This window comes from Miscanthus floridulus, unplaced genomic scaffold, assembly GCF_019320115.1.
Source record: "Miscanthus floridulus cultivar M001 unplaced genomic scaffold, ASM1932011v1 os_1544_3, whole genome shotgun sequence".
In the NCBI taxonomy this organism is placed as follows: Eukaryota; Viridiplantae; Streptophyta; class Magnoliopsida; order Poales; family Poaceae; genus Miscanthus; species Miscanthus floridulus.
The window spans coordinates 28462-56292 of record NW_027097777.1 but is presented as its reverse complement, the minus strand read 5'-3'; the positions used below and the strand labels follow the sequence as shown (position 1 = coordinate 56292).

The 27831-nt window shown below is 48.5% G+C and overlaps 2 protein-coding genes across 2 annotated transcripts; both read left to right on the top strand.

Moving 5' to 3' along the window:
- The first annotated feature begins 8257 nt into the window (after positions 1–8257).
- Positions 8258–14063, top strand: LOC136534137 (uncharacterized). The gene is made up of 4 exons (XM_066526605.1): positions 8258–9027; positions 9118–9314; positions 13136–13210; positions 13292–14063. The coding sequence occupies exons 1-4, from the start codon at positions 8343–8345 to the stop codon at positions 13718–13720; spliced, it is 1386 nt and encodes a 461-aa protein (XP_066382702.1). The 5' UTR covers positions 8258–8342; the 3' UTR covers positions 13721–14063.
- A 4457-nt stretch (positions 14064–18520) lies between these two features.
- On the top strand, positions 18521–21957 carry LOC136534136 (calcium-dependent protein kinase 9-like). The gene is made up of 5 exons (XM_066526603.1): positions 18521–19665; positions 20659–20955; positions 21038–21321; positions 21412–21642; positions 21727–21957. The coding sequence occupies exons 1-5, from the start codon at positions 18855–18857 to the stop codon at positions 21871–21873; spliced, it is 1770 nt and encodes a 589-aa protein (XP_066382700.1). The 5' UTR covers positions 18521–18854; the 3' UTR covers positions 21874–21957.
- Positions 21958–27831: the final 5874 nt, after the last annotated feature.

Genomic DNA, 27831 nt, shown 5'->3' with positions numbered 1-27831 from the left:
GGGTTTATATAAGTGAAAGTATGCGCGTGTCAACGTGTTAGCGGGGACAGCCGTACTTGATCTTGTATAAATTGGGCGGTTCTGTCACATAGTGGGGTTCCCGGGGACTTTCCACGCCATCTTGGGACGACCATGCTACGCGAAGTTCATGGCTGTCCCCAATTATACGTACCTTAAGCTGAAGATGCCGGGTCCCCATGGGGTCATCACCATCGGCACCTCTTCCAGCGCGCTTACGAGTGCGAAGTCGAATGCTGTGGACACGCATCCGCAGTCATTGCCTCCGAAGAGCTCGCCACCCTTAGGGAAGAGGTCGTTGAAGAGGCACCCAACGCAAAGAAATCAACTGGGTCATTCGAATCGACAGAAGGCTCCAGGGAGGTCCTCTTGGACCCCAGCAGCTCCGAGGGCAAAAAAGTCCATATCGGGACTGCGCTCTCCTCCGAATAGGAAAGCGCGCTCGTCGACTTCCTCCGCAACAACAAAGACGTCTTTGCGTGGAAACCCTCGGATATGCCAGGCATCCCGAGGGAGGTCACTGAGCATACTCTCTAGATCCTCCCGGGCTCCAAGCCGGTGAAGCAACGCCTGCGCCACTTCGATGAGGAGAAACGCAGGGCCATCGGTGAAGAGATAGCCAAACTGCTGGCCGCAGGATTCATTAAGGAGGTATACCACCCAGAGTGGTTAGCAAATCCCATTCTTGTGCGAAAAAAGAGCAGGAAATGGAGAATGAGTGTCGATTATACCGGCCTCAATAAAGCGTGTCCAAAGGATCCGTTTCCTTTGCCACGAATAGACCAAATAGTCGATTCCACCTCGGGGTGCGAAACCCTCTGCTTCCTTAACGCATACTCTGGCTACCATCAAATCGCGATGAAAGAGTTCGACCAGCTCGCGACATCTTTTATCACCCCCTTCGGATCATTTTGCTACGTTTCAATGCCATTCGGTCTGAAGAATGCTGGGGCAATGTACCAGCGCTGTATGCTCAATTGCTTCGGAGACCTCATCGGGTGAACCATTGAGGCCTATATCGATGGCATCGTAGTCAAAACCAAATGAGCTAACCACCTTGTCACCGACCATGAGCAAACCTTTGCGAAACTCCGGGCAAACGGCATCAAACTCAATCCCAAAAAATGTGTTTTTGGGGTCCCGAGGGGCATGCTGCTCGGCTTCATCGTCTTCGAGCGTGGCATCGAAGCCAACCCGGAGAAGATATCAGCTATCACAAGGATGGGCCCGATCTAAAACATAAAGGGGGTTTAGCGGATCATAGGGTGCCTCGCCGCCCTCAGCCGATTCATTTCACGCCTCGGCGAACGAGGACTCCCCCTTTATCGACTCCTAAAGAAAGCTGACTGCTTCAAGTGGACGGCTGAGGCTCAAGAGGCGCTTGACATGGTTAAGCGATTTCTAACTAAACCATCGGTCTTAGTTCCTCCATGCAACGGAGAATCCCTCCTACTATATATATCAGCCACCACCCAAGTGGTTAGCTCTGCCTTAGTAGTAGGGCGAGAGGAAGAGGGGCATGCCTTCAAGGTGCAGCGCCCTGTGTATTTCATCAGCGAGGTGTTATCCGACTCCAAAACCCGCTACTCCCAAATCCAGAAACTCCTCTATGCCATCCTCATCACCAAAAGGAAGCTACGCCACTACTTTGAGTCACACCCCGTGACAGTAGTGACATCGTTCCCCCTCGGCGAGGTCGTCCGTAGCCATGATGCTACGGGAAGAACCGCAAAGTGGGCACTCGAGCTGATGGATCAGGGCATTTCCTATGCTTCCCAAACAGCGATCAAATCTCAGGTACTAGCTGACTTCATCGCGAAGTGGACCGAGGTCCAGATGCCACCAGCAGCCATCGATCAAGAGTACTGGATAATGTACTTCGATGGATCACTGATGAAGAAGGGTGCCGGAGCAGGACTAGTCTTTATATCTCCCCTCGGGGTCCACATGAGGTACATGGTTCGGCTCCATTTCCCCTCATCAAACAATACTGCAGAATATGAAGCGCTCATCAACGGCCTACGAATCGCCATCGAGCTGGGCATCCGACACCTCGACGTCAGGGGAGACTCTTAGTTGGTCGTCAACCAGGTCATGAAAGAGTCATGCTGCCACGATGCCAAGATGGAGGCATACTGTCAAGAAGTCCGACAGCTGGAGGACAAATTTGATGGCCTCGAACTCAATCACATCCCCAGGCACCTCAACGAAGCAGCCGACACGCTCGTAAAAGCAGCATCCGGCCGAGACCAGTCCCAACTGGTGTCTTTGCCAGTGACCAACACAAACCCTTAGTACGCTATGCGGGGTCAGAAGAAGCCAACGATGGCCCTTCTAGACCGACCCCAGAGGCCGATCCGCCAACTACTCCACCCAACCCCGAGGTCATGGAGCTAGAAGAGGACCCAGCAGTGGAGTCCGACCCTCCTGATGATTGGAGAATGCTTTACCTCGATTACTAATCCACGACAAACTACCGGTAGACAAGACGGAAGCCCGATGGCTCGCATGACGCGCCAAGTCCTTTGTTCTTGTGGAGGGCGAACTCTACAAACGAAGTCACATTGGAATTCTGCAACTCTGTATCCCTAGCGAACAGGGAAAACTCCTGCTGAGCGACATCCACGGTGGAGTCTGCGGTCATCATGCCACACCAAGAACGTTGGTTGGGAATGCATTCCGATAAGGTTTCTACTGGCCCACCGCAGTAGCCGATGCCGAGCAAATTGTACGCACCTGCGAAGGGTGCCAGTACTATGCTCGGCAAACACACCTCCCGACCCAGGCTCTCCAAATGATCCCCATCACGTGGCCCTTCGCGGTCTGGGGGCTCGACCTGGTTGGGCCACTCAAAAAGGTGCCCGGGGGCTTTACCCACCTGCTTGTCACCATAGACAAGTTTACAAAATGGATTAAAGCTCGACCAATATCCACGATCAAATCCGAGCAAGCCGTGCTGTTCTTCCTCGACATCGTCCATCGCTTTAAAGTACCGAACTCCATCATCACAGACAACGGCACACAGTTCACCGGTAGGAAATTCATTCAATTTTGTGATGAACAACACATCCGGATCGATTGGGCAGCCGTCGCACACCCCCAGATGAACGGGCAGGTTGAGCACGCAAACGGCATGCTCCTTCAAGGCCTCAAACCCAGAATTTTCAACCGATTGAACAAATTCAGTGCACGCTAGCTAGCTGAGCTCCTGACCGTGCTCTAGAGCCTAAGGACAACTCCTAGCCGGGCCACCGGCTACACATCTTTCTTTATGGTCTATGGTTCCAAGGCCGTTCTCCAAACGGACCTCGACTATGGAGCACCAAGAATCAAAGCATACGACGAACAGGGGGCCGAAGCATCTCACCAAGATGCCATGGACCAGCTAGATGAAGCCCACGACATCGCCCTCCTCCATTCGGCTAAGTACCAGCAGGTGTTACGACGGTACCACAGCCGATGGGTGTGGGGTCGAGCCTTCAACGTCGGAGACCTTGTCCTCCATCTTGTGCAGAGCAACAAGGACTGCCACAAACTCTCCCCACCCTGGGAAGGGCCCTACGTCGTCGCGGAAGTACTTCGCCCAGGCGCCTACCGGTTGAAAGCCATCAATGGCGAGGTCTTCACCAATGCCTGGAACATCGAGCAGCTACGTCATTTCTACCCTTAAAATAAGCTTACACTTTTCCTTATCAGATTTTGTCATAATAAAACCCCGATCCTTAGTGACTTCCGACCCCTACAAATCGCGAGGGGTCAGACCTCACTCGGGGGCTGGCATGAGATCGTAACATATGACATATGTAATACAAGTATTACGCTTGCAAAAAACCTCCTGTGTTATATTTACAAATATTCTCTAAGTTTTCCATTCGCCTCATAAACGAGTCCCAAGGGCTAAGATTTTGGGAACTAATTCTGAATACAACTGGTAGGACTGCGAGACACCCACGCCCCAGCGGCTGCAACCTCTTTGCTCACCAGTTCAATCAGAATTAGTTCACCCATGTTCCTAGCTTCTAATGACTTAGACCATAAGAAGGGTCGGAAAGCGTTAAAATCATTCCTACAGAAAGAAGAAAGATAAAAAATTGCTTGCCATAAGCAAAGGATGTAATTTTGTTCATTTTTTGCACAAATTCGTCACTTACGAAGCGATTTTATTACAAAAAGGAACAATATACTTATAAATTCAGAGGACTGTTTACTCGGGGGCTTCCCCACAAAGTTATTTCATTATAGTCTCTGCTCAGCTCTACTACAAGTACTACTGCGGTCGCCATGCCACGCTCTCCATCGGCGACGCCCAGGACATGTACACGGGCCAGCTTGTCTACTGTGGTCGCCGCGCCACGCTCTCCATCGGCGACGCCCGGGGCGTGTACACGGGCCAGCTCGTCTACTGCGGTCGCCGTGCCACGCTCTCCATCAGCGACATCCCAATATCCCGCCGCTTCGTAGGATCCTTGAAGGCGCCCCATCTGCAACGCCTCCGCCGGGGCATCCGTGGACTACGCCATCATCGTCAGCCGCAACCCCGACAGCGACGCCTCCGCCGGGGCGTCCAAGGACTACGCCATCGTCGTCAACCACAACCTCGACAGCGACGCCTCCACCAGGGCATCCAGGGACTATGCCATCATCCCTAGCCATAACCCTAACAACGGCGTATGGGCAGGAAACGCCTCCTGCCAAAGGAGGAGCACAGCAGACGATGGTGCAGTCGATGACATATGACGCCTCCCAGCGTCCCTTCTCCTTCGGCAGCAGCGACTCCTCAGCAAGGGCGGCATACACCATCTCATCTACGTTGGATGATCTCTGGCTCGACATCACGCTCCAGATTCACGAGTGGATTTGAGAGTTTTCTCTCTCTCTAGCATTACTCTTCCTCACTCAGGAACCATCGCGATGCACGGATGCATTCGGTGGAAAGGAAGAAGAAGGAGAGAGAGCGGCTCAGAGGCAGAAGATGAGGTGGGATGAGAACTCCCCTCCCCCTCCCTATTTAAAGAAGAGCCACTGCAGCTAAGGAAAGGCGAAAGGTTGGACGAAAAGCCCCCTCCCTTCTCCTCTTTAAATACAAAATCAATGCTGATTAATACCTGAGGGGACACGTTGAAACTGACAGGACGCGCCCCGGTCGACGAGGCATCCTCCCCGGTCAAACTGAACACTGCCTGGGTATGGCCCGCCACTGACCCGCTCTGGCCGCGGCAATTAAGGCGCCCACATAGGCAGACAACCCTTCGCCTCCCCATGCAGGAACACGGGACGATCTGACGGCATGACCTTTTTTGGATCTCCTGGGCCGGCCATTCGGCCCAGAAGAGACGATGAACGAACGTCCAAAGAAAGATAAGCATCACAACTTTCTTACTTTATGCATTAAAATTTATTCTCGAGCTTCTGACCCCGTCAAATGGTGGGGACACGAACATCACTCGGGGGTTGCCAAGGATGACTACCAGTCTAGACATCCTCTTCACCTGACCCCTCTGTACGCTTGAAACCAGGGGTGCGGAATACAGGCATAGAACTTTGAGTAAAACTGGACGAACTAGCAGACCCTATGCCTCAGTAGCTATGGTGTTTCTGTTCACCAGAAAAATCATACTCAACGCCCCTCGCGTCTCCAGCTTCGACGTCTGCCTTCTCAAGAAGGGTTCGGAGGGGTCCACCTACAAAATCTCCCCCAAAGGAGAAGCTGTCAGGTTGCCCAAGTTAATTAAACAACTCAGATCGCCACCGAGATATGAAAAACAAAGAATAGCAATTCTTATGCAGGTTACTCCAACCTCATCGTGAACATCAGGGTCCGAACCCCGCACGGACACATTTGGTAGGAGCTTTTCGTCACTCATACCGCCACGGTAACGTTACCGACCCCGCCTTCATTTTGATTATATTATACATATGCAAAACATCCCAACGCTTCGTGTTGCATCACGAAATGGCCGTCGCCTCATTCGATATAGGCGACCACAGGCCGAGGTTCGAAGGTTGGTCCGCGAAGGGCTCGAGGCCGCCTCATGCCAAATAGAGCCAGGGAGAAATAACTGAGACAAGCCCCAGCGGCCCTGCCCGACTCCGCTCAGAAGCGGACAGGGACATCTCGATCTTTTCTCGTTCGATTCTAACCCCGAGCCAAACCCACAGAATCTCCATCGAGGAGAGGCCATCGGGCCGCCAGAGCCTATCAAACGGCTCGGGCATCTGCCGGGAGGCGGGTTAAGAAGTTGTGGAGTGCCACCAGAGGGCTCTACTGACCCCATCAGCAAATGATGGACCCAGATTCCACACGAACGTACCCATTAGTGAGCTCGTTGAGCGCGATACTCGAGCCGTCGAGGCAAGTGTCGTTCACTCAGCCCCTCCGATTGCGAAAACCAAGGACGGGGTAACACGCAAATAACGCCCGACCCCTATCAGACCGTAACAAGGCTCGGGGGCTCAAGCCAATCAATACAGGGACACAGGTTCGAAGGCCCCACCTTGCCGAGCCCATAGAATCCCCAGTTGGGGATTTCTGTTGGAAGACAGGGCGGGGAATATTGCGATGTCATCCATGGACTTCGTCGACCCTCTCACCAAAACCACAGTTCCGATCTCCAGTAACCCCCGACCCTAGCAAACGCAGGGGGTCGGACCTTACTCGGGGGCTGGTTAAGGTATGGCTACCTCCTTTCTTTCTTTTGAAACAATCTCCTCGCATCATGACCAGCGGCATAATTCAGGGGAACAGATTGGTAAGAATAAGGTAGAGCCCTCATCCTTGTAAAGCCGGCCCCTTCATCTATAAAAGGGGATGTGCTTCCTCCATCAGGAGGACGGACGCTTAAGACCGAACAATACGACACACACATACGCACAGTCAAGCTGCAACGAAGCTCTTGACCTCTGAGACTTGGGACCAGTCCCTCTCTCGATCGTTTGTACCCCTTACTACAACTGTTCACGGTGCTAATAACACAAGCAGCAACAAACTGGACGTATGGACATTCGACCCGAACCAGTATAAATCTCGTGTCCTTTAGCGCACCATCCGAGCCTAACGCGCATTACTATAAATTTACTTGCCGGTGCTTGTACGAAACACCGACAGGATTCTAAGGGTTAAAAACAATTTTGTACTAAATAGCTGCATAAATTTGGTAGTTATTATATTACTTGTCATTTACCAAGCAAACACTAATCATGTTGATGGTAGTGTTTGGTTAGACCAATCTCTGGGAGTTTTATTTTAGTTTCATTTGCACTTACTCCTCTGATACATTGGCAAATTTGATGACTTAGCAAATTAATTACGAAGAGAGAGAGATAGAGAGAGTTTCATAGAATTTCATCTGGATGAAACCTATTGTTATAGTTACCAACACAAAAACTGACATGACAGTCTAGATAACTATGTCATGAAACTCTCCATTGATACTAATCTTGTAAAATAATGTGAGGGCACATGCCACATGCGTTTTTTTGTTCTTTCTTAAGCTATCCTAAAATCTCTAGAATGAACTATATTATATAACAAGGGGAGTGTGAGCTAGTTTCTATACTTGTAAAATCATATAGATACTACATATAGAAACTATATTTCAACATATAGTTTTTTAAAATCTTTTTTGTCCAACCATATGTCTTATCACATTTCTTTATATCTTAGTTCCCTTGTAGACATATTTTCTTATTTTCTCCTCTCTTTTCTTTAATTTTAATGTCACATCATCACTTTACTTACTCCCTTCACAATGAATAAATTCCTAAAGTAGTCCAAAATCAAATATTTTCATGTTTAACCGATCTTATAGAAAAAATGTAAAATTTATGACACCAAATCAGTTTGTTAGATACATCATAAACTATATTTTCATAATATACTTATTTGATATCATAAATGTTTGTGCTTTTTTTACAAATCTAGTCTAACATAAAAAATATTAACTTGTATGAGATAATTTATTCAGGACAGTGAATAGTTATAACAAGTTCTCAGCCAAGGTTGGAGTTTGAGGTGATTTTCCGGTCGGACCGGGCTGTGGAAAACTGGGAAATGCTCACGTACCGGGGTCAGTCAGTCCAAGACCGTAGGCATGACTAGCCCAGCCCAGCCCCAGCCCCAGCCCCAGCCCTGAGCAAAATCGAGCCAGTGCTTTACGATGCGTGCGTGACCATCCGGCGACCCCGATCGCCCGATTGCCCTACCCGGCTCGTCTCCTTCCCTGTCCCATAAAATCCGACGCGCCGACGCCTCGATTCGTCGCCTCCCCCGAGCCGAGCCCCCCCATTCCTGCCACAAATCGCCACTAAAACCCTAGCCTTCCGCCATGGCCACCTCCCCATCCGCCTCGTCCTCCTCCGCTCCGACCGCCTCCGCCGCCGCTGCGGCCACGATGGCTGCCGAGGCCACCGACGGGCCGGTGCTCAGCGTAGTATCGAAGCGTCTCCGCGCGCTGCGGAAGAAGTACAACCGCATCACGCAGATGGAGGAGTCGCTCGCCGCCGGCAAGACGCTCAACCGAGAGCAGGAGGAGGTTCTCCGCTCCAAGCCCGTCGTCGCCGCTCTGATCGACGAGCTCGAGCGCCTCCGTCCCCCGCTCGCATCCGCCGTCGCGGAGGAGCTCTCCTCCCGCCCCGCCCCCGCCCCTGCCCCCGCCGCCGCCGCCGCTTCCTCCTCCGACTCAGATTCGTCAGTCCAGGACCTCCTCGCGCTCATCTACTTCGGCTCCCTCTTCGACGTCAAGCAGCAAAGCGACTTCGTCTCTTTGGTTTACGCGAGCGAGCTCGAGCGGAGCAGCTGCCTCACTTATGACTACGTCGGGGATGATCCGGAGGACAGTCTCGCGGAGACCGATCTGAACGCGGTTTCTGCCCTTGCCTCCCTCGCCGCGTCGCGCCCTCCAGCTGCAGCCGGAGTCTCGCACCGTGACGCCCTTCAGGCTTGTGCCCATCACGCCCGCCTCTGGCTCCGCCGTGCGGATGAACCCATTCACCCTGACTCCACCATCACATGTGGGTATTTCTGCAGGGCGTGCGCTTGATTTTGTTTGGATGGTAGGATAGTCTGACTTAGACTTAATCTGTATTTCCTTTTGGCTGTAGATGCTGGGGTGAGGGCAAAGCTGGATAGGATCATGGCATCGGGCTACTACACAGCTCAGCTAGAAATGAGGCCACCATTGGATCTGGCTGCTGCAGTGGCAAGCTTTGGAGGAGGTGTGCAGGTGCAGGAGAGTATGGTTGTGTCACCTCAGGCACCGGAAGCAGTTGAGGAGAACCTGGCTGTTGAAGGGCACAAGGTGAAATCATACTTGTTATTTTGCTTTTGTCCTTTCGTCAATGTATGGTTGGCATGTCCAAATGATTGCTGTTCCATTAACTTTGTCTTGCTGTGGATGTATGATTGATTTGCTTTACTATACAATTATTTATGAGGCTGCTGCCTGTAGATTATATCTTTTCTAGTATGACTGTCCATACTCCAGATTAGTGATCCATTGTTGATTCATAGTATCTGGGTTTTTTGTTACCAAAACACCACAGGAAGATACATCTCCGGGCTCTTTTCTAAACAATATGTTACTTTGATGCTTTGTAAATAGTAATGCATTGAACAGAAAGTTAGTTTCTTTGGTTGGAAAGAAACCTAGAAGATGGTTTATAGGTTCATTTGTTTTTTGTCTCATGCCCTGAGTATTTAGCCTATAAGAAATGATTTCAGAACCAAACAATATGTTTGTTTTAAAGTATTCTAGACCTGTATTCTGTGGAGGAACTTAGGCCAGTCCTTTTTTGGGGGGCGGGGGGTGGTTCGGTTTCATTAATAGGGTGCCATGCTACTATGTCAGTGTTTTTGTTTCCTGGATCTTAGCGCTGAACTACACTTGTAAGACTTTGATGCTACTTTTTTGTCTAGTTGCAATGCCAGGAAGCTAGTTTCTTTTATATTATATGTTTGTCACAGAACAAAACATGTTGTTACTTGTTTTGTTTAATACAATGGTTTAATGATTTTCAATGATCTTGCTGATAACGCTGGTTTTTGTTGATTTTATCCTTTAAACTGTACTCCCTCCAACTCCAGCCAAAAAAGAATGACATTTGTTACACTATCTTAAGTTTGACAAAGAACATACTTATATATTACTAAATAAGTTAAATAGATTCATCAGGAAATATAGTTCTATTGTGGACCTATTTAGTGTCTTGAATGTCAATAATCTTCCCTATGAGCTTGGTCAATGTTAAAATAGTTTGAATTCGGACAAAACTAGAGTGTCATTCTTTTTGGGATGGATGGAATATCTTGGATACTGTTTTGTATTATCATACGTATGGGGATGTTAGAAAGCTACAATAGTCAAGTGTCGTAAATGATGATAGTTTTTAGCTGAAAATGTGATGTAAGCTCTAGGGTTCATCAGGAAAATCAATATCACTTGTTTGTTTAGATGTTGCAAATTTAGGTTACATCTTCAAAGTGAGCATCTTTGTTCTGGAGATTAGTGTTTTTTGTGATAATTTACTTTCTTAATTTTTGCAACATTAGTTTCCATTGCCGCAGCAATTTTATGTCATGACAACTTGTTTGGGACTTAAAGGCTTTGTTGTTGTTGTTGTTGTTGTTGTTGACAATGAAATTGTAGTGTTGGGTGCTCTTATCTCATGTTGCTTTAGACATAGTTTTGGGTTCCCATGACGACATAGCTAAACTGTTTAATAAAGATTGGATTTTTTTTTCATAAGCACCAGGGTTTCATACAACTGGAAACTTGGTGGTCCAAGAAGTTCTGAAATAAAACATCTTTTATCTCTGTTCAATCAAATTACGAAATTTTTGGTTCACTGATCCCTCCTGTTCATTTCCTAACATTCATATTTGCCAGTCATGCCAACTCCCTAAACACCCATAGCTACTGCCTTCATAATATGTTTGGCATGTTATCCCTAATATATGTATTTGCCTTTAGATAGCACCGACATTGTATTGAGACAGGCAGGTTCATAAAAAACACAATTTTTCCGTATACGGTACAGGATATTGGCTGATCAAATTATCTGTCAGATGCCACCATCAGTCTTAACTAACTGGAAGTCATAAAATTTAGAGCTCATCTTAGTTTGTATTTTTTTTAAACAAAATCTTAGTTTGTATATGAAACATACTTACTGGCCCATTCATCGTAGTAGGAAAAAAGTTATTCCTTTTTCGGCCTGAAATTCATCTGCAATGATCATGCGATTTAATCCTCGTGATAGGTCCACAAATTAGATGAATAAAACCTGTGTGTAAACAATAAATAAAGCAACTTATGTGCGGAATGAAACTTGATGGTAGTTATATAAGATCATTTCAGTAAGCCTTGCATTTTATTTAGTTCTAAAACATATAGACAAAAAAAAACAAGAACACTTTTCTCATCTTCTGTTAAAGTAGACACACATCTATTCAGTTCTGAAATATGCAGCATTGTACCCATAGATGAAAATGTCGCAATCAGGCATCAGCTTTAGCCATCTAACTGGAAGTTTGTATACAGAATAATGCTCATCAGTTTGTTCATGAAATTTGACTTAGCTTCATCATCACTCCCTATTACAGTAGAAGAACCATTGTAGCAGTAACTTTTTGTAGAACATTTTTTAGCATGTGAATTCATTATTCTTCTTGTTAATCCCATTCATTTGTACCTTAGATTGCTCATTGCTGTATGTTTTATTGTCAGAACAATCCCTGTTGCTTTTATTCCCTTGCTGGCTTGCATATTTATAGTTTTAAACTTAGCTTATAAATTGTGGCCAGAGTGGATAGGGCAAAAGGCAGCTAGCATTTTTGTGGTGTTCAGTGTACCAGATAAGTAAGTAGGATTGAAACTGAGCTAGACAAATTTGGCCCTTATGGACGGGACAAGGTTATCCCGTGGCTACGTAACAGGGCTAAACTACCCTTGTAACGACCTAGATAGGTGACACCCTAAGAACCATGTGGCTGGAAAATTTGTAGCACAAATTCATTTGTAGACTGTTTACCTAAATGCTAGATGTTAAACAGTTGGTGGCCTACCATTTAGACATTATTTGGGTAAAATGGCTATTTTAAGGAGCTAAACGACCAATTAAATGGGGCAAACGGATGATTAAATGAAAACGGCATGCCACCATTTGGCGTTTAAACAACAATTTAGATGAACAGTGTTTGTAGTACTCAATACCTCATGAGTTAATTCTTTATATTTAGTGATTAGTGGAATGTATCTATTTGAGAATGTAGGAATGTTCTTTAGTTGGTATCTGGGACATGCATCAAACAATAACCAAAGTCCTATATCAATGAAATGACCCGCAGCTCTGCCGTGTCGTCGGAGAAAAAAAGCAATAACCAAAGTAAAAAAGAGTTTAAATTCATCCTTATTATTCTATACATACTAGAATATGCTCATATCGAGCTTGTTATGACATTGGCAAAGTCACTACAAACAGTAAAAAATAGCTTGTAATTTGCCATTTGGATTGTTACTGTAGTTATACTCCCTCTCTCTCAATATTTTAACAGTTACTCTAGGGTGTTGTTAGTTGTAGAATATTTGTGCAGTGAGAGAACAGGAGTGTTTTTTCCTAACAAAGAAACATCAGTGTTCAGTGATGTTAGTTATTGTTCATGCTAATTTATTCATTATTTATTTATTTATTTATTTATTGCTTGAATGAGCTTCATAAAAGGTTGGTCTTAGATACTTGTGACATTTGTTATTTGTTCATGCTAACTTAAAAGGTTTTTATGTGTTTTTTGCTTGAATGAGCATCATATAAGGTTGTATAGCATTGGTACCTTAATCCTCACATTACAAAGATTGATCATTTTAGAAACTAAACCAGTCTCGTATGTGTATAGAATGTAAACTATATAAAAAGTGGAATCTGTCTTATCTTCCTTGACATTGTGCATATTCTTTTGTGATGCTAAGAGATTTACTGTGATGTTTGTACCATATCCTTTTTTTCTTTTATAAAAGTGAACATTCTTGTTTCTCTTGAGATATATGTACATTGTTTTGGTTTTACTACGTTGTTTTCTGGATTTCATCTTTATTTTTTTACTGATGTATGTGTACATTAACAGGATGAGAAGGAAGATTCTCAGGCAACTGAAATCTACAGTGATCATCAGGCTCCTGTTGTTGACGTTGAACACGTGGTACTGCTTTTATGATAAATGATGTGATGGCAAACTCTCTCTGGTTTGAGTTTCCTCTCTGTACTAACTATGTTGTTTCAGGAGGATGAAGGCCTGGTGAATCCAACTGATGAAGTTCCTTCAGCTGAGGCAGAGCAGGAGACATTTGATGCTGATGTGGAAGATCAGGAACAAAAAGACCAACAATTCACCCAGCGGCGGTCTTACGAGAACCAGCGTGGTGGTGGTCGTGGTGGCGGCAGGAGGGGCAATCCTAATGGCCGTGGAGGGCGTGGTGGCCGAGGCGGCGGGTACCAGAATGGCCGTGGGGGTGGCGGATACCAGAACGGCCGTGGCGGAGGCGGTGGGTACTACTATGATTCTGGATACTACCAGCCAAGGAACTACAACAACAGAGGCCGGGGTGGTCGCTCGGGCGGTGGCAACTCTTACTACAACCACCATGGTGGAGGTGCACAGGGAGGCGGCCATGGGCATCCTGGGAGAGTTGAGCTGGGTGCAAACGCCTAGCTCGCTGACTGTTTTGTTTGAGGATGTGGAGCGAGGGAGGGGAGCCATTTTGTTATTATAGAACTAACTTAGCCTGTTATTACGCCACCGTTGGCCCCATCTGTGAGTTCTTTTTGCTACTCGAGTGACTGCATATGGTCGGTCGGTAATGTGGAAAAACTCCGGGAAAGTAGTTTCAGGTCATATTCGTTCTCCTAAGTTACGCCTTTTATGTGTTAATATGCCCCTATTTCTTCATTATTATACTCTGTGCCGGAGGAGTGGAGGTGTCGATGTTGTCACCAGATTTTGTCGTTTCATCAGGTTGCTACTCCCTCTGTTGTATCTAAATATCTGTTCTTTACGCTTTTCAAGAAACAACTTTGATTAAATCTATATTAAAAAATATTAATATTTATGGTATATAATTAATATTATTGAAAAGGTTTTTGAATCTAATTTTTTAATAAATTTATTTGAAGATATAAATATTGCACGTATTTTTTATAAATTGAGTTAAATTTATGGTACGTACACCAACGGCGACAGATAAGAGTTAATACGGTACACGGATGCTTGATGGCTCCTATAGAGATTGTCGTATTGTTGGCTCCATCTAATCTGTCCACTTTGTCCTATTGGTGTAGCACTGGCTCTCGTCCATTCATTGCTTGCCTTGTTTGTCCTCTTTGTTTAAACAGTGGCAGTCCGGTGAGTTGTTCTGTTTTTAAGCCCGTGTTTAGTTCCAAAAGAAGTTACAAAAAAGTGCTACAGTGTCTATCATATCGAATTTTACGATGCATGCATGGAGTATTAAATGTAGATGAAAAAAAACTAATTACATAGTTTGGTAGAAAATTACGAGACGAACGTTTTGAGCTTGAAAAATTAGTTCATGATTGAACACTAATTATTAAATAAAAACGAAAGTGCTACAGTAGCGAAATTCTAACTTTCACCTCGCCTAAACAAGGGCTAACTTTTGTATGACGCTAGTGCCCAGGTCACCTGCAACGGCTCGTACTAGGTCGACCTGAGGCTACATGCTTTCAACGACGGCGACACGAAGCAATTGTGTTATTTTTCTTTGGCTTGCGCGTGGTCGTGTCAATATATCATTACTCCTGCTTGGCTGTCTGCCTAGCATCGGTCTGTTCGAGAGACCGTAAATGATCGTGGATTATTTACTGCTGGCTAGTTTGGTGTGAGAAAAAAACACTGTTACTGACTGGAAATTTATGATCGTTTACGAGCCAGCGAACAGGCTGCATTTTGGTAGGATTTGATCAGACAGCTGACCTAGTAGAGATGCCAAAGAAAAAACCACAAGTTCCTTGTCTTCTCAGAAGAGAGGACGTAGCAGCAGGATCAACCGGACAGGAACGTGGTTGGTTCCAGCTCTCACCTGACCATTTCTTACCCACCTATCCCCTAGCTGATGCTACATTTCTCGAGTAGCAAGTAAGACAGCCTTGTTTTTCAAGCCCTTTGATTTGATGATCGCGCGCGAAAGGCTACTAAGTAGGTACTGTGAGAAAGAGGACACGGTAATGTAATTTTGTCTGGCTCGCTTTGGCATCGCAGGGCGCAGAATCATGATTAGCCGCTGCACGTCGCTTCATGCCGCAATCATGTTGGCTCCCATCCCTTTTGTGCTCTGGTTTGACTGGCCACGGCCGCTGCTCGCTTTGCCGGGTTGCCCCTCGTGGCTCCTGCCCGCAGCCCGCTGTGTGATCTCGACGGCGCCTATAATAGTAGTGTAAGGCGCGGTCGCCTTTCCTTGAAGAGGACCAGAGCGGAAAGGGTCACAACTCACAGCGGCCTCCTTTCTTTCTCCTGGTACTACCTCCATCGCAGCTCGCACGGTGCTCTGTGTAGTCTTTGCTTTCGCAGCCGACATCATTAGTCCAGCAACCAACGACGCAACGCCCGCCTTGTGGTCCTCGAACGAACAAACATATGTGCTCGTAACAAAGAGTGCTCGTATAACCAGTGTTGACCCTCACTACTATACAAACTTTACTGCAGGCGGGCGTTTTCGGTTTCCCACGGCGGGCAAAGCCGTCCGCCGCGGCCTAGAGGCCACGGTAAATCGTTGCTTAACCGCGGCGGGCGGCTTTGCCCGCCGCGGTTAATGTTTTTAAAAAACAAAAAAAAAACAGGAGCCCGCCAGCGAGCCCATTCTCAGCCCACCGGCGAGCCCGTTTCCAACCCAATAGTCCGAAACCCTAGCGCCGCCGGGATCCGATGCGAGCTCGCCTTGAGCTCCACCTCGCCGGATCCGTCGTCGACAGGCCCACCAGCCGCCAGGAGAGGGGTGCCAGATGTGGATTCACGCCATGGAGCCACCAGTGGCCGGATCGACACCGTGGAGTCGCTGGTGGCCGGATCGACGCCGTGGAGCCACCGGGTCCGGATCCACCCTCGCCGGGGCCGGATACGCCCTCGCCGGGGTAGATCCGCCGTCGTGGCCGTCGCTGGAGGCGGATCGAGACGACGCCGCGCCGCTGTAGCCTGGTGGAGGACGGGCCGCCGCGACAACCTCCGCCCGCGCGAGCCGCCTCAACGCGCCGTCCTCCCTCCGCGCGAGCCACGCCACGGCGCCGCCCTCCACCCGTGCGAGCAGCACCACCGCGCCGCCCTCCCTCCGCGCGAGCCGCGCCACGGCACCGCCCTTTGCCCGCGCGAGCAGCGCCACGGCACCGCCCTTCCGCCCCGCGCGAGCCACGCCACCATGGCCGAGAAGAGCGCCACCGCCGCCGGGAGAGATAGAGGATGGGGAGTGTAGGGGTGGGGGTCGAGGGAGAGGGGCTCGTCTCTCAGGATGCAGCGCGTGGGAAGGGAGTGCGGCCGCGTCTGAGAAGAGTGAGAGGGAGGGCGATGGGGTGAGAGGAGTGAAAGGGAACCCTAAGTGCTGGCTTATATATGAAAACAACTATCAGGCCGGCGTTGGGCCATTTGGGCCTTGCCTTTTTCCGTGGCGGGCCTTTTAGTGTGCCCGCCACGGTAAATCGATTTACCGTGGCGGACGCGTTAAGATGTCCGCTGCGGTAAATGGGGATTTACCGCAGCGGGCAAATAAGGTTGCCCGCTGCGTAAATCATTTACCGCAGCGGGCGTCTCAGTGGCCGGCCGGCCACTGAATTACCGTGGCGGGCAAAAACAGTACCCGCCACGGAGGCCAATTATGCAACGCTGCGCAAGTTCATTTCTGTAGTAGTGCCTCACCCGCCTCCACGACGCCAGGCTCCGCCGCTGGAGTCGCGCCTCCCACCTGCACCTGCCCTCATTGCCGGTTCGGCGCCCTCCTCCTCACCTCCTCCTGCGGCCAGAGACGGTGAGGGCGTCGCGGCCGTGCCGTACTTCGCACCCACCTCGAGGCTCCTCGCGCCCCAGTGCCCCAACAGAAGAAGCTCGCGGCGGCCAAGTTCGTGGTTCTCTTCGCTCCGCTACCTCCTAACCCCGATTTGCCCATCGAGGCGGTTATCGAGTTCCTCAACGCGCCTGGCATGGTGGTCGCCGTGCACTAGAGTGTCGTGCGCTGACATGTTGTAAGAATATGTTTCAAGTGTTTCAGATCTTTTAGAGGTATGTTGCAAGTGCTTCATATAGATGATACAAAAGTAGATCGGGATACTGTATATGTTGCGATGGCTATACATGTATGTTGCAAACGTCTTTTTTCAAACATTTCATCTATTTTTTCTGATATAAGTTGCAAGTATGTTTATCTGGATATGGCATATGTTTCACACATATGTTGCAGGTGTTTCATCTGGATGTTGCATACGCTTGCAATGGCTTTCAAGTGTTTTCAAGTGTTTTGCAAGTTTTTTGGATGTATGTTGAAGTGTTTTCATCTGCTTCAGACGTATGTTGCAAGTGTACCATCTGTATCTTGCAAAAATAGATCAGGTGTTGCACTTGTTGTAACGTGCATGAGAAGCAGATGGGGCACGAATGGTCCCGTGCGTGGTGTGGTGGCGTGGGCGACGCCCCGGCGGCACAGGCCCCGTGTGGACGCGCGAAACGCAGGCGCCGATGGGGGCGTGCTGGCGCTGGCAGTGGAGTCTGGAGTGCTAGCGCGAGCACGGGCGTAGACTGAAGGCACGCGAGGAAAACAGTGGAAGTACGGACGTCTGAGCGTGGGTGTCCAGACTCTCGCACTACCAGTTCACAAGAGACGGAAGATGGAACCTCACAATAATCCTCCGTCACACTCCCCCGAGTGGTGACTAATAATATCCGACAGTTTCCCTCCACAACTCTCGCGCCATAACGCTGGGTCGTTTTCTGACCCTCCTCCGGCACACGCAGCTGTCGCCTTTCGCTATACCCCGGCAGGCGCCACTCCGGGCGGCGTACACGATGTGGCGGCCCCCGGACCCCGGACCCCGGACCCCGGCCCAGACCAACTCATTGGATCGCCCCCAGCCACGGTGATGGTGTCCGCGCCCAGAGCCCCTGGCGGCCGCAGCAGCAGCAGGCCAGCAGCCTCGGAAAGCCGCCGCGCCGTGCGTCTGCGCTCCTTCACTGCGTGCTGGATGCCGCCGGTCGCTAGGCTGTGTGCCTACTGCCTCTCCACGCCCCCGAAATCAAACCCGGCTTTCCGCGCGGTCTCACTGCCGATCCAACCGTACCCGCGCCTTTTCGCGACCCGGCCATGATCCGTCCGTCTCCGTCTCCTCTCTCTCTCTCCTGCAAGGAACGTACGCGTGAAGCAAAGCCTCCCCTTTCCGGATCAATCGATCATCCATCTCCATATTCTATTGACACTTTTTTATGATTGAAGGCTGCATCTGCATATGCTGCTGCTGCTTCTTCCCTTTGTCGTCCCTGTCGTCGTTGCGTACTTTGGATAGCTGGACTTCTTCCCTCCCGCGACCACTTCTGGCTCCCGAGCTTACCTCAATAACTCAAGTCGCCTCGCTTCAACTGTTCAGACAATCGACACCACAGCAACCAAATCTTTTCTTTTCATATGTAGACAGTCACACGCAGAGCTCGGAAGAGAGATATTTCCCTTCTCCATCCATGCACAAACACAACCACTCCGGTAGAGGAGAGAGAAAGAAGCATCAACCGCCGCAGGTTTATACATACAAGCTCGAGAGAGAGCAGCCTTGAGTTTCTACTAGCTAGCTAGCTAGCCGCCATGGGCAACGTGTGCTTCTGCGGCACCACCTCCACGTCTCCTGATCAGCCCGAACCCGACGCCACAGCCAGCAAAGCGCCGCCACATCCACAAGGTGGCCACAAGAGACCGGCGACGCCTCCGAGCAGCCAGCAGGGCAGCAACAGCCAAGAGCCAAGCCCGGGGTCCAACAAGCCCAGACCGAAGGCGAGGCCCAAGGCGGCGGCTACTAAGCCCAACAACCCGTACGACCGGGCTCCGCCGCCGGCGCACGCGTCCCGCGGCGTCGGCGGGGCGTCGGCCTTGGCGCCGCGCGTGCTGGACGGCGTGGTGCCGCACCACCCGCGGCTGCGCGTGACGGACAAGTACCACCTCGGGCGGGAGCTGGGGCGGGGCGAGTTCGGCGTCACGCGGCTCGCCACGGACCGCGCCACGCGGGAGCGCCTGGCGTGCAAGTCCATCCCGAAGCGGCGCCTGCGCACGGCGGTGGACGTCGCCGACGTGCGCCGGGAGGTGGCAATCATGGCGTCGCTGCCCGACCACCCGGCGCTCGTGCGCCTGCGGTCCGCCTACGAGGACGCCGACGCCGTGCACCTCGTCATGGAGCTCTGCGACGGCGGGGAGCTGTTCGACCGGATCGTGGCCCGCGGGAGGTACACGGAGCGTGCCGCGGCGGCGGCCGCCAGGACCGTGGCAGAGGTGGTAAGGGCGTGCCACGCGCACGGGGTCATGCACCGGGACCTCAAGCCCGAGAACTTCCTCTACGCGGGCAAGAGCGACGATGCGCAGCTCAAGGCCATCGATTTCGGACTCTCCGTCTTCTTCAAACCAGGTCAGCCTGCTTGCTGATGTTGTCGGCCTGTCTCAAAAAATTCTACTATTCGATATCTTCAGTTCCATAAAGTGTATATCATCCATCACTCCTAATTCAAGTAGCACAAGATCCTTCAAGATCGAATTGTTAGATTTTTTTTTGTCAAAATTTTGAGCTTCTAGGCCGGGTGATTATCATATTTCTCGGGGACAGAGAGCATTTTCCTTTTATTTTATTTGCGTCCGTGTGGTTGTCAAATACTCAAATTTGGCCTCTACGATAATCTTAACCTATTTTGGGTTCTTTCACTCGTTCCTTTTGGGTTAAATACTTAGATGGTTAGCGAATGTTCTCTAGTATAGGAAAATGATTATTTTTAAATCTTGTCCAAACATATGCAAAAAAGGGCGCCTTTAATTTTGCCAGTCTTCAAAGAGCTAATAGTCATTCATTTTTTTAAATAAAACACGTGAAAGTGTGTGATACCGGGACCTTGTTAGGTCGTGGAATTTTTCATTACTGCCAGCGCTACACTCTGTTGCACCTAACTTTGGCACACTTCCTGTGAAAGCTTCGGAGAACTATAGGCAAGAACATGTGTTTTCATGAGGAAGACACTGCAATGAGGAACAAGTCCTGTCGCCCGTTTTATTTTGTCTTGAATTTGCCGTGCCTGACGTTTATTTCCGCGTGGAAGCGTCCAAGCGGCTAAGGCAACGATCAAGACAGTTGGACAATGATAGGGATCCAGCTCGTATATTCAGAAAGTTGACAGCATCATCCGATTTTTTTTCTAGAAAAAAATAGTGACGAAAAAGTCTACTCTTTGGCTTTTGGGCAAAACGCTATTTTCACCGGATAATGAGGTCGAACACAAACACTAGTTCGTGACTTGGTTCGTGAACGGTGATCACACCCCTACGTGTTCTGTCCATGCATCAGGCATGCATGGTGCCACGCCCTGATCCATGACGCTTACACGAAATTTTGTGGATGCAATGGCAACAACAGGCGAGCGGTTCACGGAGATCGTGGGCAGCCCGTACTACATGGCGCCGGAGGTGCTGCGGCGGAGCTACGGGCCGGAGGTGGACATCTGGAGCGCCGGCGTGATCCTGTACATCCTCCTCTGCGGCGTGCCGCCCTTCTGGGCCGAGACGGAGCAGGGCGTGGCGCGCGCCATCCTCCGCGGCAACCTGGACCTGCAGCGGGAGCCGTGGCCGCGGATCTCCGAGGGCGCCAAGAGCCTCGTCCGCCAGATGCTGCAGATGGACCCCAAGAAGCGACCCACCGCGCAGCAAGTGCTCGGTACGTACGCTACGTGTGTGTGTCCTGTTGCTTGTTCGTCCCTCGTGAACGCCGAATCGCTGATGCTTTGTTGGCGCGGCAGAGCACCCGTGGCTGCAGAACGCGCGGAAGGCGCCCAACGTGCCGCTGGGCGACGTCGTCCGGGCGCGGCTGCAGCAGTTCTCCGCCATGAACAAGTTCAAGAAGAAGGCCATGCGGGTGATCGCGGAGCACCTGTCCGTGGAGGAGGTGGAGGTGATCCGGGACATGTTCGCGCTCATGGACACGGACAAGGACGGCAGGGTGACGCTGGAGGAGCTCAAGGCCGGGCTCAGGAAGGTCGGGTCCAAGCTGGCCGAGCCCGAGATGGAGCTGCTCATGGAGGCCGTAAGCATGACTCTCCTTGATCTCATTGTGCAGTTGACACGGGCCTAGAACATTTCAACCGTAAAGCCCAGAACTGAAAATCAATTCCAGGCCGACGTGAACGGCAACGGGTACCTGGACTACGGCGAGTTCGTGGCGATCACCATACACTTGCAGCGGCTCTCCAACGATGCCCACCTCCGCAAGGCGTTCCTCTTCTTCGACAAGGACAGCAGCGGCTACATCGAGCGCGCCGAGCTGGCCGACGCGCTCGCCGACGATGCGGGGCACACCGACGAGGCCGCGCTCAACAACGTCCTGCAAGAAGTCGACACCAACAAGGTACGTGTCTCGGTGTGTGTCACCTGCAGGCAGCTCAGATCTTACGATGCAACTGCAATCTGAGCTCGGCCCATATGGTCGCAGGATGGGCGGATCAGCTTCGAGGAGTTCGTGGCGATGATGAAGGCCGGGACGGACTGGAGGAAGGCGTCCCGGCAGTACTCGAGGGAGCGCTTTAAGACACTAAGCAACAGCCTCATCAACGACGGGTCGCTCGGCATGGCGCGATGACAACATGACGATGTGTGTGCTTCAGAGACGATCGATGCGATGAGATGCTTTTTTTTAATACATGAGTGAATAGCCTATAAAAATTTCTACAATAACACTTAAGCTAAGTTATTAGATAAATATAAGACGAAACGAGTGTTGCGCTAACCTACTAAAAATACAAGCCACCTACCAATAATTCTAATTAATTATTATCACTAAGCACTCAAAGGCTAAGTCACTACTCATTACACTAGTTAAGCTAGCTAGAAAACAACTACAGCTAAGAAACTGAGCTACTCAACTAGCTATAACTACCACAAGCTCTACGCAAGGTAAATACACAAAGTAATATAAAAGAGTGGTAGAGAATATATATCGCCGTGGCAAGTGATCAATCAATGAATACCTAAGAATACCAAGGAGACAATGATGACACAATGATTTTTCCTCCAAGGTTCACTTGCTTGCCGACAAGCTAGTTCCCATTGTAGCGATTCACTCTCTTGGTGGCTCACGTGCTAATAGGCAACATACACCTAACCCGTAACCGGGTACCGCACAACCAACACAAGATGAGGATCACACAAGCCACGTGCAATCCACTAGAGTTGCCTTTCGTGATCTCCCACGGGGAAGGCACAAAAACCCCTCACAAGCTCAACGACCGGAGCCAGCAACAATCACCAACAACCGCTCAACGATTCACCAATCACTGGACCGTCTAGGTGTCGACAAACACTAAGAGTAATAAGATCTCCACCAGCCCAAATCGTCCAACTAGTGCCACAAGATGCAAGACCACTAAGCAATACACCAGAGGCTCACCAATCTCACTCAAATGATGAAATCAAGTGTGTAGGTGAGTGGATTGTGTTCGCACAGCTCCCAAAGGGTGTATGCAGGTGTTAGAAGTGCCAAGAGAGTGGCCAAGGCCCGCCACAAGCTCTATTTATAAGCCCGCAAGAAAATAGAGCCATTACCCCTTGGAGCAGCTTTCTGCGGGGGCACCGGACACGACAGTGCGCCACCGGACAGAGGGTGGCGGTGCCCCCTCCAACGGTCACTCCGTTGGGGCACCGGACAGTGGCGGTGGCACCGCCCTAGGGGTGACGGTGACCTCCCAGGCCAGCCCACTGAAAACCCCAGCCTCTAGAAAAATTAGGACGGTGCATTGTCCTAGGCACGGCGGTGCACAGGAGGTGACCAAGCCCTCTTCCCTCAGTCTCTGGATAAAAACGGCGGTGGCACCGGACAAGCCTTGGCGGTGCACCGTCGTCCACCTGGCGGTGTACACCGTCACTGACGGTGACCACCCTCACTTCAGCGCTCGAGACAGAGCCTAGCCGATCACTGCCCTAGGGTTGGCGGTGCACCAGACAGGGGGTGACGGTGTCCCCAGAGGTACCACCTCATCCCTTTCTTTGCTTCCTTTGTAAATATGCCAACACCATAAGTGTTTCACCATCATGTGCAAGTGTATTAGCATTTTCACAATCATTTTTCAAAGGTTAATCACTTCTCACTAGGCCTTAAATGCAAATGCAAGTAATTCAATACCTAGTGGCACTAGATGATCGAGTTGTCCGATAAGAGTTCCTCTCTTAATAGTATGACCATCTATTCTAAATGTGATCATCCTCCCTAAGTGTCTTGATCACCAAAACAAAATGGCCCTATGAATATCACCTTTGCCTTCAGTCCAATTTATTTTTCTCTTTTTTCTTTCCAAGCATGGGCACTTGATCATCATTATGGCCATCACTATCATCATGATCAATATTTCATGTGGCCATCTCCATACATGAGTGCCACCTAGCTCCAACACTTGGATTGGACCAACCTATCTCAAATTCACACTTAGAGCATAGGGTTAGTCCAAATAGGTTTCATCGATTAACCAAAGCCAAACTAGGGCTTTCAATACATTACTTCATGGATGGATGGATGGATATATTTCTTTCTTCAGCTTGTTTGTATATTCATTCCAGAAAGCCTGAACTAATGAACTTTTGGTAGGAATATTTATTGTTAACAAAAGCTGCTGGGGTTTCGGATCAGTGTCTTTGAAGTGAACTCGTGTTGGTTGTAATTATGCGTCGTAGGAAGGAACTATATATATATAGGTACTCAAAATGTTCTTTGAAAATTCTGATTTTTGCTGATGTTCTGTTTGGATATGGATTGGGTTGTGTCCTCCAGCAGTTTCCCTTCTGTTTCGTATGACGTATCAAGACGATAGAAAAACTACGTTCAATGTATCGTAGTCACATATCTTGCGGTGTGTACTGATCTACTGGAATAGAGACAATAATTTACCTGGGGTCTACCGCCCATTGTTCACCCCTCAAAACGGACAAGAAGGAACGCGCGCGATGTTATCTGACGGAGCCGTCCTGAGTGGCATCCGAACATCCAATCACTAGTAACTCGGGTCCATCCATCAACATATTCTTTTGTGTGGACTACAATTAGGCATTAGATAAGTCCATGTTTCATAAATATAGTTTATGTTTGATATACAACTCTTTTTGTTATTTCTTTTCATGCTTAAGTAAAAAAAACTACTTTTATATTTTAGGGAGAAAAATTAGATGACCGTGATAGTTGAGGTTATAAATTAGACCTTTTGCTTTCAAAGGGCTTCATGTTAGAAATGGTATCGACATTTGTTAAAAAAAATAGAAAAACAACTAAATTAGTCCCTCTAAGTTTCACCTATGTCTAGATAACCCCAAAACTAACATTTGGTTCAATTTATTCCCTCCAACTATTTAAGTTGGTCTAATTTACACCTTAAAAAGTTTTTTATTTCTCTATATACAGATCGTATTTTAGTTTCAAATTTTGTGAGGTGATAAATGACATCATATTTTGAGTTAGAAAAAATAGAATTTTTCATCATTATGTTTTGTACGATATTGTATATCTAATGTTAATTTATTATTACATATCCTAAGCTATCAAAATAGTGACAAAAAATTAAGATATATTCCTCTAACCTAACTTATGATGTACCTTATCACGTCACAAAACTTGATATTAAAACTTAACTTATACGTGGAGAAATAAAAATAACAAACTCTATTTTTTCCCGACCGAGAAACCTTCCCATTCCCATTACTTTTATAACGGAAATACAGAGTTTGAGGGATAACAGAAAGAAAAGCAGGAAGACCATAGTTCTACACACCGACATGACTAAAGGACTACTAAAGGCTCTGGCTCAGAGCTAAGGGTAACCAGCAACAGAGAGAACCTACGACCACCAGCGAATAACAGAACATCACCCTTACAAGTTTGTGCCAAAAGCTGGCTTTAACAGCAACCAAACAGATAACGAGACACAAAGTCCAAAAGGCAGTGAAGTTGGTTTTCCATCTCCATGAAGTGACATTCAATCTGAAGGAGCCTCCTAGCTAGGCTGGAGCATCGTCTTGTTCATCCGGATCTCCGCCGAGAAGTCGTCCTGCAGCTTCTTGATCTTCCCTCTGGCGCTTCAAGATCTTTTTTGCCACGCGCAGCATCGTGTTGATCCCTTCAATCAACTGCTCTCTGTCCGGCGCAGCATAGAGACCTGACCAGTATTTCATAAGCGCACATATATGACAGATAATGTCCAAGGGACTTTTGATGATAATTTTATCGAAACAAGCTTTATTGCAGGATTTCCAAATGGCTGAAACAAATAGCTGAAACTCCTAAAACATGATACTTCCTACCAAAAGGCAACCATCTGTTACACCACCTCCAGCTTTGTTCCAGATTCCTAGGAATGGTATCAGCTCCAAAACACTTAGCCACGATTGCCCAAATTGATTTTGCTACATGGCATTGAAAGAAAAGATGTGAAATATTTTCAAAGTCATCACAGAAGTAACAAGCAGGGTCTCCTTGCCAGTTTCGTTTAAGAAGATTGTCTTTTGTCAATATAGCATCATTCATTAGCAGCCACATAAAAAGTTTGATCTTTGCTAGAATCTTTCCTTTCCAAAGCATTTTATGACAAGTCCTAGCATCACTTCTTGTTAAAGCATTGTACTTTGATTTTACAGAAAATTTATTGTTCTTTTCTAAAGACCACAACACCGTATCATAATCATTACCAAGGTGAAAGGCTAAAACATCAGACCAAATTTGCTCCCATTGCAATCTAAGATATCTAGGTAACCGTCTTCGAAAGGTGATTACAATATCACCGTTCCTAACCTGATCAACCATGACATCCTTAAAGTCACATAGAGCAAAAAGAACAGGTGCAATTTCACATAAAGGCTGCTGGTATAACCAATTGTCTTTCCAGAATCGTGTATGACAGCCATTCTTAATGCCGATGTCCCTGCCTAGAAGATAAACCTCCCTAACTTTGAGTAAATCACTCCAGATAGGAGAGTCATTCAGTTTATGTGAAACAATGTGAATTGAATTGTTTCTCAAATATTTATATCTAACTATCTCTTGCCACAGCCCATCTTCATTCTCCAACTTCCACCACCACTAATAAAGTAGACTAACATTCATTTTCCTTAAATTCTTGATCCCCAAACCACCTTTTTTCCTTACTTTTACATATTTTTCCCACTTGGGCAAATGATATTTCTTTTTTGTTTCCCCTCCGTGACAAAAAAAGGACCTCCTATTTTTGTCCATTTTGCTCACAATGGTTTTATGCAGCAGGTAAACAGACACGTGGTCTATTGGAGAGTTATTAAGGCTAGAACTGATCAGTGTAGACCTACCAATAGGCATACAACTTCCCTTCCAAACATCTAATATTTTGTGACTTTTATCAACAAGTGGCAACCAGTCATATACATGTAAACGACTTGGACTTACTGGAACTCCTAAGTATTTGATAGGAAAGAGCCCAACTTGACAATTGAATAGATGAGCATAAATCTGTATAACAAATTCTATTAAGGGATAAACCAGATCAATACAAAATAGTTAGAGGAAGTAAACTGAACTTGTAAGGAAAATGGACCCTAGGCCCAATTACTTTGGATTTTGGTGTTTGATGACCAACACAATCAAATTGGACTAATAAATTTGCAAGTGATTGTTTTGTAGTTCAATAGGATGCAAGACGTGACTTGGACGAAGGCAACGTGATGATCCGATGATCAACACCATAGGCAATACCTTAGAAGCACAAGAGAAGACCCAAGTGTCGGTGTTTCGGACCGGAGGGTCCTCAACCAACTAGTAAATTTGTACTGCGTGTTCCCGATCCCGGATGGTGATGCAAAGAGACACAAGGCTTATACTGGTTCAGGCAATCGGTGCCCTACGTCCAGTCTGAGAGATCGATCTTGTATTCCTTACACCGAAGTGCTTGTAGTAGGGGGTTACAAGCTGGGTGAGAGAGGGAGCTAGTCCCAGGTCTCGGCGTGGAGCAGTGCGGGCTGCTTGAGACGTTGCTCTCAGATAGCGGGGAAGCGTGCGGGTTACAGAGTGTTGCTTATGCGCATGTGTGTTCGTCCCCTAGAAACGGCCCAGGTCCTTTCCTTTTATAGTTGAAGGGGGGACAAGGGTAATACGTGTGCTAACTACACGGCGTCGTGCGAACGGAGGCGGCGTGTCCAAGCCCTGTAGCCTGTTCCTGTGGCGGTGTGGCCGACGGAGTGGTCCGTCCTTGAAGTACTGGGGCGACGCGCTGGTCATATCCGATCCTGTGCGTCATGGGAGCTCTAGGGCTACCTCGAAGTGGGCGTGGCGGTCGGCGTGCAGGTCACTGTAGGTTGACTATGCGCGAAGCCGAGACTCGGTTGGTGCCTAGGCCGAACCATCGTGGGGGTCTCGGCAGACGTGAATCTCGAGGTAGCCGAGGCCCCGACGTAGAGTGCCGAGGCTCGGAGGGAACGGTTGATCTTGTGCACTGATTCTGAGGCTATGATGACCCAGACTAGACTCCCCATGCCGTGTTGTCTTCGGGGTGGGGGTTACGGGGCACAGTGTAGTGCAGGCGCTGATCGTGGG

Bases quoted from the DNA above. Each gene is read 5' to 3' on its own strand.
- LOC136534137 (XM_066526605.1), top strand. From the start codon at position 8,343: ATGGCCACCTCCCCATCCGCCTCGTCCTCCTCCGCTCCGACCGCCTCC. The intron at 9,028-9,117 runs GTGGGTATTTCT...TTTTGGCTGTAG, and splicing joins CCCTGACTCCACCATCACAT to ATGCTGGGGTGAGGGCAAAG. The intron at 13,211-13,291 runs GTACTGCTTTTA...ATGTTGTTTCAG, and splicing joins TTGTTGACGTTGAACACGTG to GAGGATGAAGGCCTGGTGAA.
- LOC136534136 (XM_066526603.1), top strand. From the start codon at position 18,855: ATGGGCAACGTGTGCTTCTGCGGCACCACCTCCACGTCTCCTGATCAG. The intron at 19,666-20,658 runs GTCAGCCTGCTT...TGGCAACAACAG, and splicing joins CTCCGTCTTCTTCAAACCAG to GCGAGCGGTTCACGGAGATC. The intron at 20,956-21,037 runs GTACGTACGCTA...TTGGCGCGGCAG, and splicing joins CACCGCGCAGCAAGTGCTCG to AGCACCCGTGGCTGCAGAAC.